We start from the raw sequence: 20,794 nt of genomic DNA on the forward strand, positions 1-20,794 counted from the left end.
TTGAAAATAAATCCAAGCCTATGTTTGTTTCTTAAAAACATTTTAGTTATGCTTCTTTATTTATTAAACCTATTATGGCCACTCACTCTGGAATACTCTTGATTTACATTTGTTGATTCAATGTAATTTATACTTCCGAGAATGTAGGTTGAAGATTTTAACCTGTTTATACAGAACATTTCACTTGAAGATTATTTCCCAAAAAAATATGCTTTGCAATTTACCATTCGTTGTTGATCAATCTTGTTGTGAATGTCTTAAGATACCATTCTTAATTACAATTTATTTATTTATTTATTTATTTATTTATTTATTTGATTTATATACCGCCCTTCTCCTGAAGGACTCAGGGCGGTGTACAGGGCAATAAAAATAAGAATACAGGATACAAGATTTAAAGTTAAATGATTGTGCCCAATGTAGTAGGTTTGTTAAAATAATGTTAAAACCCAAACCCATCAGGCCAGGCTGGCTTGTTGTTGTTTGAACACCGTTTGATATAATTCAGAAAGTTGAACAAGCTTTAGGGTTTGGAAGGAACTGTGAAAGTGCCACACTGAAGATTAAATGCGTTCAAATGTCTTTATAATGATACACTGCTCATAAGTAGATGCCTATTCAGAACCCTCTTCCTATGAAGTTGAGCACATTGTAAGTAAGAATTTTTAAAAAGTGTGTGGAAGTGGTACATTTGCAAACCCCTTGTCCCAGAACTATTTTGTAAAGGTAAAGAGAAATATCACCCAATACTTGCATACTAATATAGTTCTATACTGTAATATCATTTGCTTAAATCTGCCATGTTTATGGAGTTAGCTTCTTTAACCCTTTAAATGATTTAGAAGCCATACTCTACGATTTTTAAAATGTCCATTAACCTTTCTTGAATTGGCTATGTGGTGTTGTTTCCATTACTTTAAGAGAGTAAAGCTAATGTGGTTGTATATTATTATTTACATCTGCAATGACAGATATGAAAAAATGTGAAGTATTTATACGGAACTGTTGGGTGTAGCCTAAAATAATTTCTTTAATAAACTAGTATAGATGTGTATAATGGAAAGAGCCAAAATCAAAATAGCCACACAAATCACTCTGGTTGATGGAAGGCTGAGATTTGTCAAATATATCAAAAGGCAAGCCACTTTTTAACTGTAGAGCATTTATATTTATTAAATTTATTTTGGGGCTTCATAGGTAGAATATTTTATTTTGCAATGACAACAACAACAACAACAAACTAAGGGGGGGGGAAATCTCAGCGTAATCTTGATTTTTGGGAGTGCCACAAACAGATCTTTAGCCTATATGTTTAAAAATAAACACAAAGAAAGACATAAAAGTACCAATTCATTATAATTTTTACAATATAAATTTCCAAATAATAAGGAAATGAGTGCAATTATATAATTGTTTTAGGGTGCCCAGGCAGGTATCTCAAAATATGGGGATTATGTCTGTTTACCTGAAAACCAGAAAGAGAATTGCTTACAAGAAGTCTTTAAGTAGTTCCTTCAGTTGTTTTCCATGATGGAACTTCATTCTCTTAAACGGTACCTCTGTACCTGACATTTGAAAATCCCTGAAATATTTATTTAAAGAAAATAATAAAGTGCACACAGTTATAGTTCACAACGTAATGGATAGAACTGAGAAGATTCTCTTAGTAATTTAACTTACAACAGCCACGTGCCCTCTCTTTAGACTTACAATCTGCAGCATGTTTTCTTGGAAGTAAATCCCACTTCTATGTGTTTTGGATTCTGGCCTTATCCATTTAAAGGTAAGATCCATTAACTTTACTATAAAAAGAAAACACAATTTAATGAGTTTGCATTCTACACAATGGCAGAGCCTTCTAATTTGTATTTTAAATGGTGAAACTGCCCAGCAGTATCGAAGCTAGAATTATGCAAACATCTAATGCATTTGATTGGCAAGTACTGTCAGAACTTGGTACTGAACCAAGCTACCAGAACACTGATTTTGCTGAAACCAGGTGCTCTGCTTAGAAAGTCTTAAGGGGATTTACTTATAGGACTGTGCAAATAATTTGAAAAGGACGCTGCAAAACACATTGATTTGAACAAACCGTTTCCAAAACTTTGAGGCAACTATACACAAAAGGCTTCACATAACTGCTTTGAACGTTTTCCAAGGTGGCCTGAATGTCCATGTACAGACATTTCCATTGGGACTGTCAGTAAAACAAAGTAGCTATAGGATCACACAGAGATGACCTAGGAAAGTCAACTGTATTGCAACATCTGGGGTGTTTGGCTACCCTAAGACGATTGCTTACCATCACACCCCTTCTAAAGCTGCGCAGTACCTTATTTACTTTGGAGTAAACACGCTTATGGTTATGTGACAATACCCATCTTTTGCTGTCTTTAAAACCACTTTCTCCTATGTTACTCTGGGTTAAAAAAGTGAAAGGAACATTTTTAATAATAAAAAGCAGAACTGAGGTTATATAATAAATTGCAAGTCCTTGACTTGCAGCCATTCATTTAATGACCATTTGAAGTTACAATGGCACTGAAAAGTGACTTATGACCGTTTTTCATGTGGTCATGTGATCAAAATCTGGGCACTTGGCAACTGGCATGTATTTATTAGCTACATTGTCCCAAGGTCATGTGATCACCATTTGTAACCTTCCCATCGGTTTCTGACAAGCAAAGTCAATGGGGGAAGCCAGATTCACTTAATGACCACATGATTCACTTAACAGGTGTGATTTTTCTTAGCTGTGGCAAAAAAGGTTGAAAATGGGGTGCAACTCACTTAACAAATGTCTTGCTTTGGCTCAATTGTGGTCATAGGTCAAGGACTACCTGTACAGTAAGTTCTTGCTTAACAACCAGAATTAAGACTGGCAACCTCTCAGAAATGTTAAATTTATTCAGGCACAAAATGTATGAATTTTTATAAAATGTTTTATAGATGGTATTTAGATTTTAAAAAATTTGCATGTATGTATTCAAATTATCAATCTAAATGTTGCAACGTACTAGCATATATGGTGGACTAGTTGGGTATTATTACAGATTGTACTGTTATAGAAACTAAATTGATGTTGAATTTAATAATGGCAGCAAGACTTTTGGTTTTGCAATACTGGAAGAAGGAGGAACTGCCTACTATAGAGGAGTGGACTTCAAAGGTTTTAAACTTGGCAGAAATGGTAACAATTTTAGCATATTTGAAAGAACAATCACAATAGAGATATATCTCGGAATGGAGAAGACGGACCGATTTTATTCAGAATTAATATGGGACTAAAAAATTTCATTTAATATATGAATGAGTATTAGAATTATAAGATGTATTATTATTTAGTTATGTTTAAGTGGAGTTAAAGTGTGATAGGATTTAAAGTGTATTTATAGTTGGTTAGCATATTTTAGCTTGTTAGAGGCAATACCCTGTATTCAGCTCTGGGAAGTCAGGGGGAGGGAGGGGAAGTTGGGGGGGAGGGGGAGGGAAGGAGTTTATGTTTAAAATGTAGGTATTGTAAAACATTTCAATAAAAAAAAAGACTGGCAACCTCATCACTGAATGACATGGTCATTAAAGAAGACATCACTTGACCATTTCTACTATTGTAGTCATTAAGCGAGAAATGTGACAGTAAGTTGCAATTTTATTCCATCGACTCTGTTTACTGGAAGCAAAAATGGTCATCACATGAAAATGGAATATTTGGCCTAGGTACTGCAAAGTGCCTGTAGCTTGATCATGTGATCATGGGGGTGTTGTGATACAAAGTTAGTTTTTAAGCACAAATGGTCACTAAACAGGGTAGTCGTTAAGCAAGGATTACCTGTAGTACCTGCTAGATCCCTGTGTTCTGTTTTCACTCTGAGGGATTGCAACCAAGTATTTCTCTACACTTCCACATCTGAAGCACAGTAAAATTTGATAAAGATGTGCAGAAATCGGTGAACAATCTGCTTTGGAGTTAGAACTGGCACTGGATTAGTGTAGCATTGAGTATGTAGACTTTACAGAAGGTAGAAAGAGAGAGAAGACTTGGGAATGAACTAACATAACATTTTGCTCAGGTCTGCACTGTTGCAAAGCAACATTTACTTTGCAAGTTACCTAATAAAAATAGCAGGAAGAAAAGAAATTTCTCTTTAAACTGTACCTTTAGTTCATAAATTCACACCATTACTATGTATACTGATTAGAATGCCAGTAAAAATCTCTAGAAGTTGGAGATAAATCAGAGCAATTAATATGGTCCCTCAATCTGCTGGCTTCTTTTAACATGCTAATCAAAGCATGTTAAGGCTATTTTTTAAAATTTGGTTCACCTTGATAAGGCACTCCTGTTGCCCTCAATTTTAAAGATAAATCATAATGCTTAATAGAATATTTACTATTAAGTTTCTTGTCAGAGTGAACTACAGGATGTTCAATGTGCTAAAATTAGCAGTATTTTATATTTATATGCCAGGAATATTTTTATTTCTTCTATATCGGTAGTCTTTCAGAATCAGTTGTATGATTTTATATTGTAATTATAAGATTAAACAATTTTAAATTAATGGAACCAAAAATAAAAACTGCCAACTCAATTTCAGTTTTGAATTTTTTCCTAATCAATTCCTACTCAACCTAAATTCAACTCCACACAGCAGATACATGTGCTACAAGTAGTTGTACAAAGTGAGTGATGGTACATGGGATATGGGTATTTTGCCTAACTCCAAGGCCTCTTAAGGATATAGTTCGCAATGGCATTGCCTTCTCTAGCCAACTCACATGAATAACTGAGTTTCAGACAGGTAATACAAGTAAGGACTATCCAATTAGAGAACGTGTATGTCAGAGATGATGGCAGCAAAAGTGTTCAGATTCTTGTTAAGGTTTGCATATTCTGCCACATAGGAGACACAGATAGGATATGATGGCTTTTTGAATTTTGCAGATATTTTCTCACCCTGAAATACTGCTGCCAAAATGCTTGGGGAGGGAAAAAAAAGGACAAATAGGCTGAAAGTGAGAAAGATTTGGCAACAGCCAAAACTGAGCTACACTTGTATAAGAAGCCTCTTAAATTGCTGTGAATGAAAATAAGGTGATTTCATTTCTATGGCATCACTATCAGAAACGAAGCTACCAGCATCAGTTGATCTAAAACATGTTAGTGCACTCTGCATGGAGAATGTTACAGCACATCTAGAATAACAGACAAAGCTTACAGCTCATAATTCCCCCCCTTGCATTTCACATTGTCTGTATTTATGTCGATATACTATTAAGCAGCTTCTCCTTCCCCATTAATGCCCACCGAGCAGATTTGAGAGGAAGCCTGAAGACGACTTCTTTTCCTGTGGCTCCGCCTTTGGGCTTTTGGTAGGCACCAGTTCACTTTCCATGTGTTCAAGCTCTGACTGGTCAAGCAGTTCAAAATCATCTCCTTCTTCTGCGTCCGCCTCCTCACTTATACTTGGGACCTCCTGCATGGATTGCAACTGTTCTCTGACGGCTGCCGATACCACCGATGTCACCACATCGCCGGCAATTGCTGTCACCAAGCTGAAGGCCTGGTCGTTGATCAAAGACAAGGACAGGCCTGCTGCAGAGTGCCCCTCCTTATCCTGCCTGTAGCACTGGTCCAATGGGGTTGGGGGATGAGCTTTTTTTCTCTTACGCTGAACTGGCAAGCCAATGCTTGAATCATCATCGTCGTTTGTTCCAGCACCATTTTCTACAGATGGAAATTCTGCAAGATCCCTGGCAAAAGCTTCCTCGTGGTCACTTGGCCGATCAAAATCTACTGAAGGGTGAACAAGACGTGTTGTTATAAAATCAGTCGCCACAACTGCAGCCATAACCTTAAATTTTCTTTCTGAGGTATGATGCCGAACAAATTTCTTTTTACAAAAAAGGAACAATAAACAAGTTCAGTTTCAGCAACCTTTGGAAATGAGAACGTAAGGCTTAAATCCATTTTTTTAAAAAAAGGCTTGATCCACAGTGAATTAAATTGTCAGTTAACAGGATAGGACATCTATCTATCCAAATACAGACTGCAATACCATAAATGTTTGAGGAGAGGGAGAGAAAGGGAAGCAAGAGGACTGGCATAAAGACTGACAGGCCTCAAGTTACATATCAATAAACTGTTGACTCTAAATAAATTTTACAGTTAAAGCTGCTCTTGAAAAGCATTCAAATGCCTCAGCTGCTACAGAATACAGCTGCATGGGTTGTAAATGGTGCTGGCTGCTAAGCACATGTAACATCATTGCTCCATGGGCTGCGTTGGTTGTCATTGTGTTTCTGGGTGCAATTCAAGGTGCCGGTTGTCATCCTTAAAGTCCCTCATGGCATTGGGCTGAGTTAGCTGAGGGACTATCTTCTCCCAGTTGTTTCTACCCATCCAATTCCATCTTGCAGGATAGGCACGCTTGGCCTGTCAGCCAAGGAATGCTGGCTGGCAGGGATAAGGAGACATGCCCTCTACAACATCCTCCCTCCGGAGATTAGGATGCCCTGAAAATTTTGGCCTTTTGGAAAACCTCGCAGACCTGGCTATGTACCTGGACCTGAGTTCCCAGTTGTTTAAATGGCTCCATTTCCTGGTTACGCTGACATTGATGGATTATAATATTTGTTGATTGGTTTTGGTATTTAATTTCTTGTTTCTGTTCTGTTTAACAGTTTTTATGATTGTTCACCACCCAGTCACTGGTTTGGCTGTACAAATTGAATAAACAAACAAACAGGGTAACGTGTTTTGTGTGTGTATGTATATGTATGTGTGTGTGTGTGTGTGTGTATATATGTATGTATGTTTGTAAATTTTTGGGATTGCTAACAAAGAATTAAAGGGAGACTGATATGGCCATTTCAAACTCATTTGTTCTCATCAGTCAGCCATACCCTTCTAAAATACTTAAAATGTGTGTGTGTGTGTGTGTGTGTGTGTGTGTGAAGTATTTGTCAAGTCTTTTGAATACCTTGCTAGTTAAATCTTTCCTGTTTCAGCCTAACCCAAGGCTATCCGCAGGCTATAGTCACAACTTACGACAGTTCATTATTTGTGTAAATAATGTAAATAATAATTAGCAATTTGAATAATATATATATATATATGTGTGTGTGTGTGTGTGTGTGTGTGTGTTAAATGTTTGTTAAGCATTCAGAATACACTTGCTTAGTCTCAGACACGGGACAAATCTTATTTCCTGTTTCAGCCTAGCCCAAAGCCATCTACAGGCAGTCACCACAGCAGTGGCAGCTCATATTTGTGTAAATTGTTAGCAAGCCAAAAAATTCACACACACACATAAAAATTTGCCAGTCTTTATGCCAGTCCACATTCTAATAGGTTTATGTGTGTATATTTCTATTACTGTTTAACCTAAATGGGTTTGAAAACTTTTTCCAAATTTAGAAGTTAACATGTAGATTTCAAGCGAAGTTAAGCATGTATTTGAGAACCATGGTAGGGTTCTTTTTACTTTAGATAGCTAAAAGTAATCTGCAATTAACAACTTGGTAAAATTTGGAAGAATTCAAAGTAGCAGAGCGTACCATCGGATGTGTCTGTCTGTGGAGTGTTTCCCTCGGATAAATTAAAAGTTCCATTGTCAGTCCAAGATATCTCTGAGATATCAGTGTCTGATACAGACATCTCCTTGGCTGCAGTTGCTGAGCTAACCTGTAGATTGAAAAAAATCAAACTATCAAACATACTGCAGACTAAATATTGCTTCAGCACACATCATTTTAAACACCATACGCATGATGCTGTCATTAGAGAGAACAGTTGCTTTTTTATTTAGGCGATGGAGATATGCCAACAAATATTTAAATGTTGATGTATTTAGGTCTACTTTTTTTAAAGACAACCTTCTTAGATCAAGAGATTTAGACAAAAATGTAACTCCCATTTTTTTTTACTTCTGCAATGCTGTACATATTTATGTGGAAAAAGATCGCACTGAGTGCATGGTTCAGTAGTCAAAGGTTAGCTTATTCTAGAATTCCACCTCATTTTTATAAAGGGATGGAGCAGAAATTTGTTCTGTGAAAGTAAATAAAAGTTCATGTGCTCCACTGTCATCAAAAAAACTTTTTTTTAAAAAAAAGTGATGTAAGAACCAACCAACCTTAGGGCATAAAGCTGATAAGTCTAGTTCACTGTCATCCTCACTTGGTTTTGTTTTGATCATTTCTGGGGGAAAAAGTATATCAGTTAACAATTTTTTGCTTATTATGCCAGTCAAGTATTTCTATTTTTATTTATTTGCTATACTGATAAAAAGGTATACATTACAACTCAGTTTTGCCCTTCAGCCCCAATTTGCATTTAAAATCAGCTGGTCAGGTGCATGAGCTTTACATCTGTCTAATTGTACTCCCATGTTACACCTTTGCTCCGCGAGCTGCATTGGCTACCAGTTGTCTTCCGGGTGAGGTTCAAGGTCTTGGTTATGATCTTTAAGTCCTTACATGGCATGGGTCCGGGTTACCTCAGGGACCACCTGCTGCCGGCGTCAACTTCCCTCCGCCCTGTGCGTGCCCACAGAGAGGGCCTCCTCAGGGTGCCTCCGGTCAGGGAATGCCGACTGGTGGCCCCCAGGGGGAGGGCCTTCTCTGTGGGCGCTCCGGCATTATGGAACCAACTGCCGGTTGAGCTCCGGATGGCATCAGACCTCCGAACCTTCCGCCGCGAGCTGAAGACCCATTTATTTGAATTAGCTGGTCTGGCCTGATGGGGGATTATGGGTTTTTAAATTGGTGTTTTTTACTACTTTACTATTGTTTTTTAACTGGGCACTGGTTTAATTTCCCTTTTAACTTTTGTATCGTTATTTATATATGCCCTGTGAACCGCCCTGAGTCCCGAGGGAGAAGGGCGGTATATAAATCAAATAAAACTAAACTAAACTAAACTAAACTAAACTAAACTAAACTAATTATGTATATGGCATTTTACATGGAAAGATCATGAATTGTTATAGGAAATAAAATATAGTTAGGTTTTGAAGCTTTATTTTTATCTTTCGTAAAGATGCTAAGAATATTTTTATAACTGCGTATTTCAGTGGATAAAATGCCATCTTTTTTAATATTCATCAAGGAAGCTGAAATTGCCAGTTGCTCACCTGCTCTCTCTTTTAACTTTTGGTTGATAAAGTCTTGTATTCCAAAGTTCAGTTTCAGCAGATATGACTTAATGTGGCTATATACCTTTTGTCCAAATTCATTGCACTTGAAGAACGGACATAAAAAGGCACATAATACTGTCAAAGAAAGAATAAATTACTGTACAGAATGTTATATTTTTGAGACACACTGCTTTGAAACACATATTATAAATAACTATCAGTTTAAGTTACATAAAAACAATTTGTAGATTTTCAAGGGAAAATGTGGTTACATTCATACATAACAGCTAGTGTTATAGGCCAGATGACTATAAATTCTAAATGACCTTTGGTTATTAGTCTTAATCTGTAAAACTGGAATAATGATGTTATAACATGGAAATAAATACACTGGCATAATTGTTGCACAAATGACTGGTATGTTTATTATGTGCAGTCATCTGAATACTAACAATGGAATTGTATGCATTTCTGATTGAAATTACTGTTTAGAGGAACATGAACTCATTAGAAGTGCATCAACATAATTTGTAAGGAAATAAAATTTTATAAAAGTACTTTAATTTGTCAGTAAACTTTTAATTAATTGTTTTATTAGTTTTATAAAGGACTTTCAAATTATTACACTGAAACATATTAGCAACAGCAATAGCACTTAGACTTATATACCACTTAACAGTGCTTTACAGCCTTCTCTAAGCGGTTTACAGAATCAGCATATTGCCCCCAACAATCTGGGTCCTCATTGGTTGAGTCAACCTTGAGCCAGTGAGAATCGGACTGCTGGCAGAATTAGCTTGCAATACTGCATTCTACTTGCAATACTGATTCTAACCACTGTGCCACCACGGCTGTATTATACAAATATTATACATTTGTATTAATATTATACAAATACCTTCAGCAGTTATTGCATTTATCAGGACTTCAGTCACAATACAATGAGGAAAACGTAATTTTTTTTCTTCTTAGCACACATCTGATTGCAATTATGAATACTCAGCGACTATGGTTAGATAGTGCATTGGGCATCTATGACACCACCAAAGAAATCCCAGACCCGATTATGTGTTTGAAAGCACTTACACAGAAGATAGGAGAGTACTATTCCAGGAATGTAACTTCCCAACACTGTGAAGAATGTGCATATGCTGCAGACCAGAAGGCAAAACTGTTTTTTAAAAAGACAAGCGTCAGTTAAATCAGTCAGTAACATTCAGTACCTATAATATATAAATCTGTGAATGTGTCCTGAGACTGGACCTGTAGAATGTTCCATCAGAAATTCTTCTTCCCTAAAACAGTTGGAAACTCTTCCAACTCCTAAAACGTTTCTAGTTGGAAACATTTTAGGGAGAACAGAATCTGTATTATATATTGTAGATGGGAAAAGCATAGGGAAGAACAAAGGAATTTTGTTTTGTCCTTTTCCTTTCTTCCTCAAAAAGTAGGAATAGGAATAATCAAAGGTGTCTTCTGCCACTGAAGTTCCCTCTCTGCTTAGTGGCTCTAGTTTAGGGGATCAGCCACGGAGAGAATCCTAGCACTGTGGCATGAGAGCTTACAACAAGGGCTCTTAAACTGGCCATGAAGATAACTGTGAATTGGCTATGAAGATAACTGACCACTAGCACTTTGATTTTTCAGATACTCTTTAGTATGAAAGAGACATACGCAGTATGTGTGTACAATTCTCAATTAGATTAGTTGGGCGGGAGTGAGGAAATATAGGAATTATGTGACTCCTTACTATTTTTAGCCATAGCTTGGCCTACCCTCTTTGGGCACACACACACACACACACACACACACACACACACACACACACACACTTTAGAAATGTCCATATACAGACAGCCCAGCCCATTATAGAGACATTATCTATTTATTATGTAGAAGGGAGCCCCAACAGACAAAGAAAAAAACCCCCACAAAAATTACAGGGCTTCTGATTCATATAAAGATGCACTATTTCTAGATATTGCAGGAAAACAATTTGCGAAGTCTGATTGTGATTCAGCTTAGAACACCTCACCACTTCAAGCAGTACTGTATGATACAAAGGTGCAGAAGAAAATATTATATGCAGAATTGGGGTATGAACGTTAAGCACAACTGAGGATCAAAGCAATAGCACTTAGACTTATATACCACTTCATAGTGCTTTACAGCCCTCTCTAAGCAGTTTACAGTCAACATATTGCCCCCAACAATCTGGGCCCTCATTTTACCAACTTTGGAAGGATGGAACCTTGAGCTGGTGAGATTCAAATTGCTGAACTGCTGACAATTGGCACTCAGCAGAACTGGATTACTGCATTCTCATAACTGCATCACTATGGCTCTTGTTGTCTTTCTAACACCCTCTGCAACACTTCAGTGGATATTAAAGCTTTTTGGGACTGCACATATACAGTCTATTACTATTTCATACAAATGCCTTGGAATATTTGTCTATGTTTATAACCATTGAATTGGACTTTTTTTTTTACTGTTAATGCTACTATAAAACATTTCATAATTTCTTATATTGCATGCCTGTAACACTACGTTCTATTGAACTTAATGTGACTTACTTATACAGAGCTATGTGAAAAGATAAATCTTTTCCACCGTTGAAATAATAGAAAATTCTTGTAGCTCGGGTTTTAAGATTTTGGTAGCGGTTTGCTCTCCAAGCTTGTTTCAATATTGTTTCTAAACGTTTCGTTACCAAACTAGGTAACATCATCAAAAGGATTTTCTTGTCCTATTCTCCCTTAGGTTATAAATATCTTGTGTGCCAGTGTGGTCAGTTGGTCATGCAATTGGCTGTTTGTTTGGAGCTAAATTTAAATTCTGAGCAGCTGATTGGTTCTCTTGTTTTGGCAGTTCGAATGGTCTGGTTTCTTACATATTCATATGCTGGCTCTAAATCAATATGCTTGTTAATTGCTCCTTTGGTAGAATACCAGGCCTCAATAAATTCACGTGTGGCAGGTGGCGGCATGTCCAATGATTTTTCTTCCTTACCAACTGAATAGGTGTAGTTTATTATCAATATGGTTTGAGATCAGGGATTTTTGGTCATCACCATTCCTTGCTGGTGATTTCATGGATATATCTATGTAAGGTTTGGGTTGGTTTTTTTTAGCAACAGAACGAAAGTCCTTTGCCGTTGCCTTCTTGTAGGATATTTTTAACTTCATAATCTAGTTTACGGATCTGGCATTCCCTAATACTAATTCAATTTATTTACTAATTGAGCACACACATAGGTTGGAATGTTAAGTTTTTTACATAAGAATATTGCCAAAAGTAAAAAAAAAAAGTCAGTGAAATGAAATGGAAGATATTGCAAGCCTAATTTTACCTTGCCAGGGTTCTGTTCTTTAAAATGAGACATTTCTTGGAGGAACAAAAAGAAACTCATCATTGCTTCTTCTATACACTGGTTCAGTCTAAGGCGATTTTCAGATTCAGACTCACTGACTTGGTAGCTGAAAAAGACAAATAAAGAAATGAATAAAGAAACATGAAGTCTTGAGTTTTCTAATGAAAACATTCTCTACACTTGCAGAAATGTAGACATCCTTATTTCTTAAAATTAATTAATTCTCCTTACTACTTCTTATATAATATACGCCATTGTGAGAGACTGGAATGAGATTGCCAGATTTTATTGGGCACATGACTTTTTTTTAGCTTCAGAGATAAAATATTTCCTGAAATTTATGAAAAATGTTATTATAGGAATATATTCTACAGAGAACAATATAACTGCTACCTAATTGTGGATGTCCCAGCAAAATCTTACAATTCAGGAGACTATTGGAGCTGTGGAAGGAGGGTTTCACATCTCTTTAAAAAAATACCCCTGCAATTTAGAATCATAGAAAATGATGAAGAATATAAGGGTGTCACTGGAACAGGTGAGGCTGGAATTTGTTACCCAAATTTCTTCCATTTTAAAATTTTATTTCATATTTAAAAAACAAGAACATTCTATCACTATCATTTGGTGGTTTGCCACTGAATTTCGGTCTATGACCTCAGAAATCTGGGATTAAATGTAGTCTAGGTCTACACCCACCTCTTTCTCTTTCTGGAAAAAAAATCAAAAGCTCTTAGTAACAATCTTTGCTCTTTTGTTGAATATGACCTACCTTAAATTTATTTTGCCTGTCTACCCTTTAATTAATCATCTACTCTACCATCATTTGACTAGTGATTTTCTCTAACCTTAATATCTAAATCCTTCAAATTAATCCATCTACTTTGCTTTCTAAAGGTGTGTTCCTTGCTATTCTTCTTTCTGTTCCTGCTCCTTCAAAAGCTACTCTCAAGACCTTTTGTAAGCTTAGGGCAGGACTGGCCCTACATATATTTTCTCCTCTTAGCACTAAGAAGGGTAAACACCTTATAAACTCAGGTTTACAGTGTCTATTTCTACAGTATGTGCACTGCGGGAAGAGCTACAATTTAGTATTAATAAGAGATAGCACAAACAAATTAAATTATCACCGTCAGGGATAGTACTAAACTTTATACTGCTGCTAATATACGTGGATAGTAGAACAGAAGAAATTGGAGAAAGATAGCAAAGTAACAAGATCTGAAAATCAAAGCTGACAGATTATGGCATGAAGCAGCTGTGGTGGTCCCAGTGGTTATCAGCACACTGAGTGTGATCCCCAAAAACCTTAAACTGTAGCTAGAAAAGCTGTGCATTGACAAAATTTCCACCTGCTTTGGATCCACACATATGCTATATTGATACATTATGACATCCCAGGTTCTTGAGAAGAATTTGATGGTTATGAAGACTTTATATTGTTGTTAATAGAAAAAAAACAATACTGATGATGCTACTTAGTTGGCCAATAAAACCTTTGCAAGCTCAAAGAACACCAAGAATACGACAACAATAGTAACAAGAAAACAATAACAACTGCCTCTTCCAGTATGTTTTAAAAATAGAGTCCTGCTGCCTATGTCAATGCCAATTATATCCATTTTTTCCTTTTTGTGGACAGACCTTTGGTCATTTAGCGACATATCCTTGCATGTCTATTCTAAGCTAATCCTGTCCAACTTGAGAGACTACACTTGTTCATACCAATAGAAATATTTAGCAGATGGAGCCAAACAAGAATGTTTTCCTCTAAGCTTCTGGCTTTGTTCTGTGGTGAAAGAGCTGCTAACTCAGGGCTGAAGTGCCTCATGCCCAAAAGGTCTCCTATAGCAGTTAAGACAAGCAGATGCGCCAGCCCATCACAGTTCCAAATGCTGACCAGGAGATTTAGTTCCATCAGGTTCTCTGAAAATGACTAATGCTCTCATGCTGCTAGTGTGTAACCTGACATCTGCTCCAGGCAAAATAACCACTGGGTTTTTCTTAGAAAGGTCACTAACATCTCATGTTACTGGAAAGAAAGAAAGAAAAAAAAGAAAAAGAAAGAAAAGGCGGGAGGGAAACCTCTTCCTGAGGTTTCCTGTAATTTTGTAGTTACATGAATTCGTTACAGTACTCCTAAATGATGCATTTGCTTTACTCCACATTAAAGTGAATTAACGGCACGATGTGGCAAATAAAGGATTATAAAAACATAAACAAATGTTAGTAGTTACACAGCTTCCGGTTATATCAACAACTCTAGGTAATTGGCTCAGGACCGGGAGATGAACAGTCAACTTTTAATCCAGTCAACTTTTAATCTAGTGACACAGTCTTATTTGCTTCCTTTCTCATATTCTTTACCTCAGTAGACTTTACTTCTCTGGAAATCCATTCTCTCCTGTGAATTAACGGATATTTTAAAATCTTAGCAGAACGCACAAAAACAAGCAAAGAAATAACAGATGAAGGGAGAAAATAGTTATTCCCACTTGTACTGCTTCTCATGGGAACAAAGAGGATAATCTATCATGCCTAGGCCTCATATTCATTAAAAAATACAAGAAAAGCAACAAAAAGTGACAGTTCCAGGACCATGGACTTGGTTATACCTCAGGAAAATATTAATTGAATGTGGGAAACTCCTGAAACTTCTCTTTGTCCTGGTCAAACTTCTCATTCGTACACCCTAAAGCAACCTTCAAAATATTTCAATAGAAAGACAAATCCTTTATTGCTGTCCCTGCCCATTAAATTATACAGCTGTTGAATCTGTGGCAAATTTCCCTGAAAATGACATAACTTTGTTTCAGAGACAAGACTGCTTCAATCCTTGTACTATTACTAATAAACCAATGGCACAGCACATGAGCATTTAAATAATTTTCAATAAGTTTGATTCTGTGAAAATGTGTGATGTACTGTAAATCATCTCTGATATTACTGCAAGCGGCTATTGCATGTCCTGAACCTTTGTAAAATAGTAGTAGTTAGCAGCAGCCACTGTAATTCACAATATTAAAACGTTTTGGTCCCTGCACTTCTGCCAGTCATGAGATAGGAAAGCACAGGCAAGGGATATATTATGTCATGTGGATATCCAATCAAGAGCAGAAATGGCTAACTGCTGACCACAAATTTTAAATAATGACTTACTTCCCTGTTCCATTTGTTCACCCATTTAAGCACTCATTTTCATGCCAGCAAACCAGCATGCCAAATGAGGTATTCATTTTATTTAGTGTTCACTAAATACTAAAGCAGTATAATAACACCAAGTATTTTATTTTTCTCCTGATTTGAATACATGACTAATCCCATTAATACTTCCTGATGCTTACTGAAAGAGTGTTTTAACACAAACTATGAATGATGCTGTTAAAGGATAGTGGAACCAATAGTCTTTTGAACTCTAATTATCTAGACTTGCCTTGTCCCTGAGTTATGTTCAAGTAACGGAGCATCATCATTTCTTATACTACAAGTATATATACAAAGCAGTAAAACGCTGCATATTCATGGGATTAAAATTAAGCATATTTTAACACAGATTTTTTTAAAAATATGGTTATTTGGCAGTAGCGTGCAAAATAATACTTTAAAACGCAAATTGGGTATTGTGAAATATATTCAACTGTATATAAATTTTAGCTAAGCTACAGAAGTCTCACTAAAATCATAGAGGGGTAAGCTTGTTATTGTGATGCCTATCCTCTGGAACATCATTCCCCTTGGTATTCATATGGCCCTTAAGACTTGGCTCTATCCTTAGTCTTAGGTTAGAGAGAATGATGGATATCTTCTACTTCTGTTCTTTTAAACAATTTTTCCCCCTTGCCCCATATGTTTGGTGAGGTTTGCATTTTATAGTATACCTACTTACAGTCCAGAGTCATAACAGATTGGGATAGCCAAGGGGTGTCAAACTTGCAACATCACATGACGTGTCGTGACATATCATGACTTTTTTCCCATTGCTGGCAATGGGGCGGGCACAGTTTTGCCATGACGCATGCGACCCATGGGCCGACTGTTTGACACCCCTGGGATAGCCTATAAACTTCATAAATAAACACACACATAGCAACTCGCCTCTAGACTATTTTCAGTGTACTTATATTCTCATTATTTAATCTATAATATTGGTCAGAGGTTTTGTTAGAAGTGCATGAAATTGTTACCAAAGAAAGGGTTTGTTATTGTTGACTCTTTACCTTGGCAGGACTTCTCCCAATGATCTCAATGAATGACAAAATCTATTAACAGCAAAGGAGATTTGACAAGCTCACATGATCCCAAGCTGTTTAGTGATTTGGATGTCATAAACAAAAAACTTGAGTGTTGCCTGGTGGCTAATCAGCAACCAGTGAAATTGCTTCAACAAAGATGCAATGGTAAAAAAATGTAAATAGGAAGTTACCAATTTATATCCATTTGTAATATGACTGACCCTGTCAATAGGCTACAAAGGTCTCAGGCTTCCAATAAGAGTGATGACTGTAAAAACACCCCCACACACACACAATCTAACCCATTTGGAACAAATGACTGACCCTGTCAATAGGCTACAAAGGTCTCAGGCTTCCAATAAGAGTGATGACTGTAAAAACACCCCCACACACACACAATCTAACCCATTTGGAACAAATTAACTCCCTAAGTACTATATAAGTACCTGCACAACCTCTCCCAATGCAGATGCTATGGAGTAGTAGACATGAATGGTATCAACATATAGGTGACACTCAGTTCCAAAATCCTTGACTTTTCCTGGCAGTTTTATATAGATACTAAACACCACTGGAACAAATTGTGCCTTGTAGTTTGCTATAGCACAGCTACTAGGGTGTGGATACCCTCTATGAACCTGATATTGTTCCTGCAAGTAGGAATGAAACTACTATAACCAGTGCTTTTTTTGTAAAAAAAAAAGGTGCCGGAACTCACACATGTCATACAACCCACCTTGCCTACCCTACAAGGTTCCATCAAAAAAGGTGCCGGAACTCCGTTCTGAGCGTTTTATGAGAAAAAAAGCCCTGATAACAAAGTGGTCCAATACCCAATTTGCTATTGTCTTTATTGGAAAAGAAAACAGGAGTGCTTTTATTGAAGGAACAAATGCATATTAACTACAATGGTAGTGATAATTTAGCCACAAATGCCAGGTAAGTCCAGAGTTAGAGTTTAGGTTGTCTCAGAAGAAATGCTGAAGCTAAATTGGACTTAAGAGTCAACCAAATGTACATACGAGTCAAGTTACAGCACAAAACTGCTTGTTCAAGTTCCAGGAAAGCAGTGTAAGGTTTGCAACATTGCCAATAAATATCCTAAATGTTTTTGAGTCATATTTCTCCATGATGACAATCAAAATTTTACATAAGAAAAGTCTGGTAGTGAATGGGCTATTAATATTTCTTAAATGTGAAAGCAACTAAAAATTCATTTGATAATTACCGTATTTTCCGGCATATAAGACGACTTTTTAACCCATGAAAATCATCTCAAAAGTTGGGGGGGTCGTCTTATACGCCCAGTCGTCTTATACGCTGGAAAATACGGTATATAATTTAAGCTACTAGAATTGCTTGAAAAGAGATCAGATACATGGAAATTAGAAAGAACACTGACATATTACAGAACCTTTCAATCATTTTTTCAATTTTTTGCCTAGATTAAAATTCATGTTTCGTATAGAAAAATGTTTCTGCTAACGGAAGTGTTTGTGTGTATAATATCCTAATGTGCATCTAATGAACTTTTAAACCACCTACATATATGGGTACCTTTTGAATTGAACTTGATTTCAGGTGACTACTATATATGGGCAAGTCTGCATAATATAAAAGACATCTACTTTGTCATCCCCAGAATTTTTTTTTTTAAAAAAATCACTGTAATCTATGGTCCCGCAATGTCCTGTAATGTTTCCCATTTGGTACTGCATACTGTATATAGCAGGTAACTGACCATGATCCTTAAAAAGCTGAGGAAGAATCATCCCTGCTATATGCATCATGTATATAGATAGTTCTCAACTTACAACCACAATTGAGACCAAAATTTCTGTTGTTAAGCAAGACAAGTTGATAAGTGAGTTTTGTCCCATTTTATGACCTTTCCTGTCACAGTTCTTAAGTGAATCACTGAAGTTGTTAAGTTAGTAAAATGTCTGTTAATATGGCCTTCCCAGACTTTGCTTCTCTGAAGGTCACAAAAGGTCATCACGTGACTGAGACACTGCATCTGTCATAAATGTATGCCAATTGCCAAGTGTCTGAATTTTGATCACGTGACCATGTGGATGCTACAAAAGTCGTAAGTGTGAAAAAAGGTCACGAGTTACTTTTTTCAATGCAGTTGTAACTTCAAACGGTCACTAAACAAATAAGTTGAGGACTACCTTACTGGTTTTTTCTCATATTTTCCTCATGTATATAATCTTGAAAGTTCTTTGCAGATTCAGCCATTGTTTTCTGTGCTAGCAGAAGTTTCCAGGCTAGCAAGGGAAGCATCACAATCCTGAATATTTACTATGTCTTAATTTCCATAAATGATTTTTTTACACCCTTGCCTGTGAAAAAACATACAAGATGTAGCCACTTGCATATCATTAACTTAACATTAACTTCTAGCTGGACCTGACTGCGCTTGAAATGTAAAAACGCTGGCGAAACTGAGGCAGATATCCTCAATAATATAAATAGCATATAAAAGCAGTCAGGAGGAAAAGAAGGAGGCAAATGTAGATCTCTTCACTGTACTCATTCTGCTCAATTTCACTGAACTGTTTTATATGAAAAATGAGTAAAAGGAGAAATGGGAATTTCAGGAAAAATAATATAGTCACCCTATTATGTTACTTATGTAAATAAGTGGTAACTTACACCATCAGCCTGTCCTAATAACCAACACATCTGGATATCCAATTCATTTCTCATGATCAGGACAGGAATATCAAGAATACATTAAGTATATCTGATGCAGCAAGTATTGTTTTGTATTCTGTGTCCTTATTAGAAGGCATGGGAGCAAACTGGACTCATCTGAAATGCTAATAATTAAAGTACATGTGGTTCTTGCTTAATGACCACTCATTCAGCTTCCACCTGAACTTGAAGACAGTGCTGAATAAATAGTACTTACAAGCAGTTCCTACACTTATGTTGACTGCAGCATCCCCCTGATCATGTGATCACAATCTGGGCACTCATTGCCTGGCTCCCAATTATGCTGTGGCATCCTGCTGTGATGCAATCACCATTTGCATCCTTTGCTGGCTTCTCACAAGCAAAGTTAGTGAGGAAGACAGCAGAGGATTGCAAATGGCAACTGCACAGTGTCCTTGTTTAATGACATGGGGGAAATTTGCTTAATGATGGCAACTGGAAGTGCTGGAATTCTGTCACTAAGCATCATGGTCACGTGATATTGTGCTTTACAACTGTGTGCTTTACAACTGTGTTGCTTAGCAACAGAAATCCCAATCCCAATTACAGTTGTTAAGTGAGGGCTATCTGTAATCATTAAAATGTCTATAGTGACATCAAAATATGTGTATTTATAAAAAATAGTTCATAACCTAAACTGAGTCAGATATATTTTGCAATTACATCTTATAATGCTAGGCTCAGTTAAGTTCAATTATTTATGTACATTTTATAATACTATAATACAATACAATAATACTTAATAATACAATACAGTAATATAAGAGCAATAGAATGTTAAAGACATATGGCTGTTCGTATTAGCTGGAGTAGTATTTTAATTTTGGCTAATAGAAAATCTGATTAGATGACTTTATCAGCACCTATATATCCTTGCATATCAACAGTCTCTAAATCTCCCCAGTGTAGACAGTTAATAATTAATAATTCCAAATAGTGGCTAGTTGGCTAGTTAAAAATCAAGTTCTATTTCCAAATGGTGATTCTAATCCAAAGAAAAATGAGTTATTTTCTAATATCCTTCAACTCAAAGCCTTAAAAATCTGTCACAACCTGTTGATTTAAATTCTAATATGAAGTATTCCACAAATATTTCTCAAGGAAGCAGTTTAGTAGTAGTAGGTTATGTGTCTGTCAATAGCGAACCACACTAGGATTATCTGTATATCTAACATTTCAAGTTTTCTATGACTGTAGCTTCCGAAAAGGATGAGGATGACTGTGATTTTTTTTCTTTTTACACGTTAGAGCACGTAATGTCATCATCTTAGTCATTTCCTATTCAACAAACTATGTTATTTTTGTACTGGTACCGTCATGTAACAGTGTTG

At 36.4% G+C, this 20,794-nt stretch overlaps 1 protein-coding gene across 2 annotated transcripts in view; it reads right to left on the bottom strand.

Moving 5' to 3' along the window:
• Positions 1–494: 494 nt before the first annotated feature.
• Positions 495–20,794, bottom strand: part of RETREG1 (reticulophagy regulator 1) — a 44,922-nt gene continuing 24,622 nt past the window's right edge. Inside the window, exons 4-9 of one of the 2 annotated variants that reach the window (XM_083359935.1) lie at positions 12,490–12,616; positions 10,224–10,308; positions 9,135–9,272; positions 8,136–8,200; positions 7,558–7,684; positions 495–5,791 (exon numbers count right to left, since the gene is read on the bottom strand). In XM_083359935.1, coding sequence (XP_083216061.1) covers positions 5,295–5,791; positions 7,558–7,684; positions 8,136–8,200; positions 9,135–9,272; positions 10,224–10,308; positions 12,490–12,616 — 1,039 coding nt within the window. In that variant the 3' untranslated portion in view covers positions 495–5,294. Of the gene's footprint in view, positions 5,795–7,557; positions 7,685–8,135; positions 8,201–9,134; positions 9,273–10,223; positions 10,309–12,489; positions 12,617–20,794 lie in introns of both variants that reach the window. The other variant, XM_083359934.1, reaches the window with a different exon arrangement.

The sequence above is a fragment of the Vipera ursinii genome (genome assembly GCF_947247035.1).
Source record: "Vipera ursinii genome assembly, chromosome: 3".
Classification (NCBI taxonomy): domain Eukaryota; kingdom Metazoa; phylum Chordata; class Lepidosauria; order Squamata; family Viperidae; genus Vipera; species Vipera ursinii.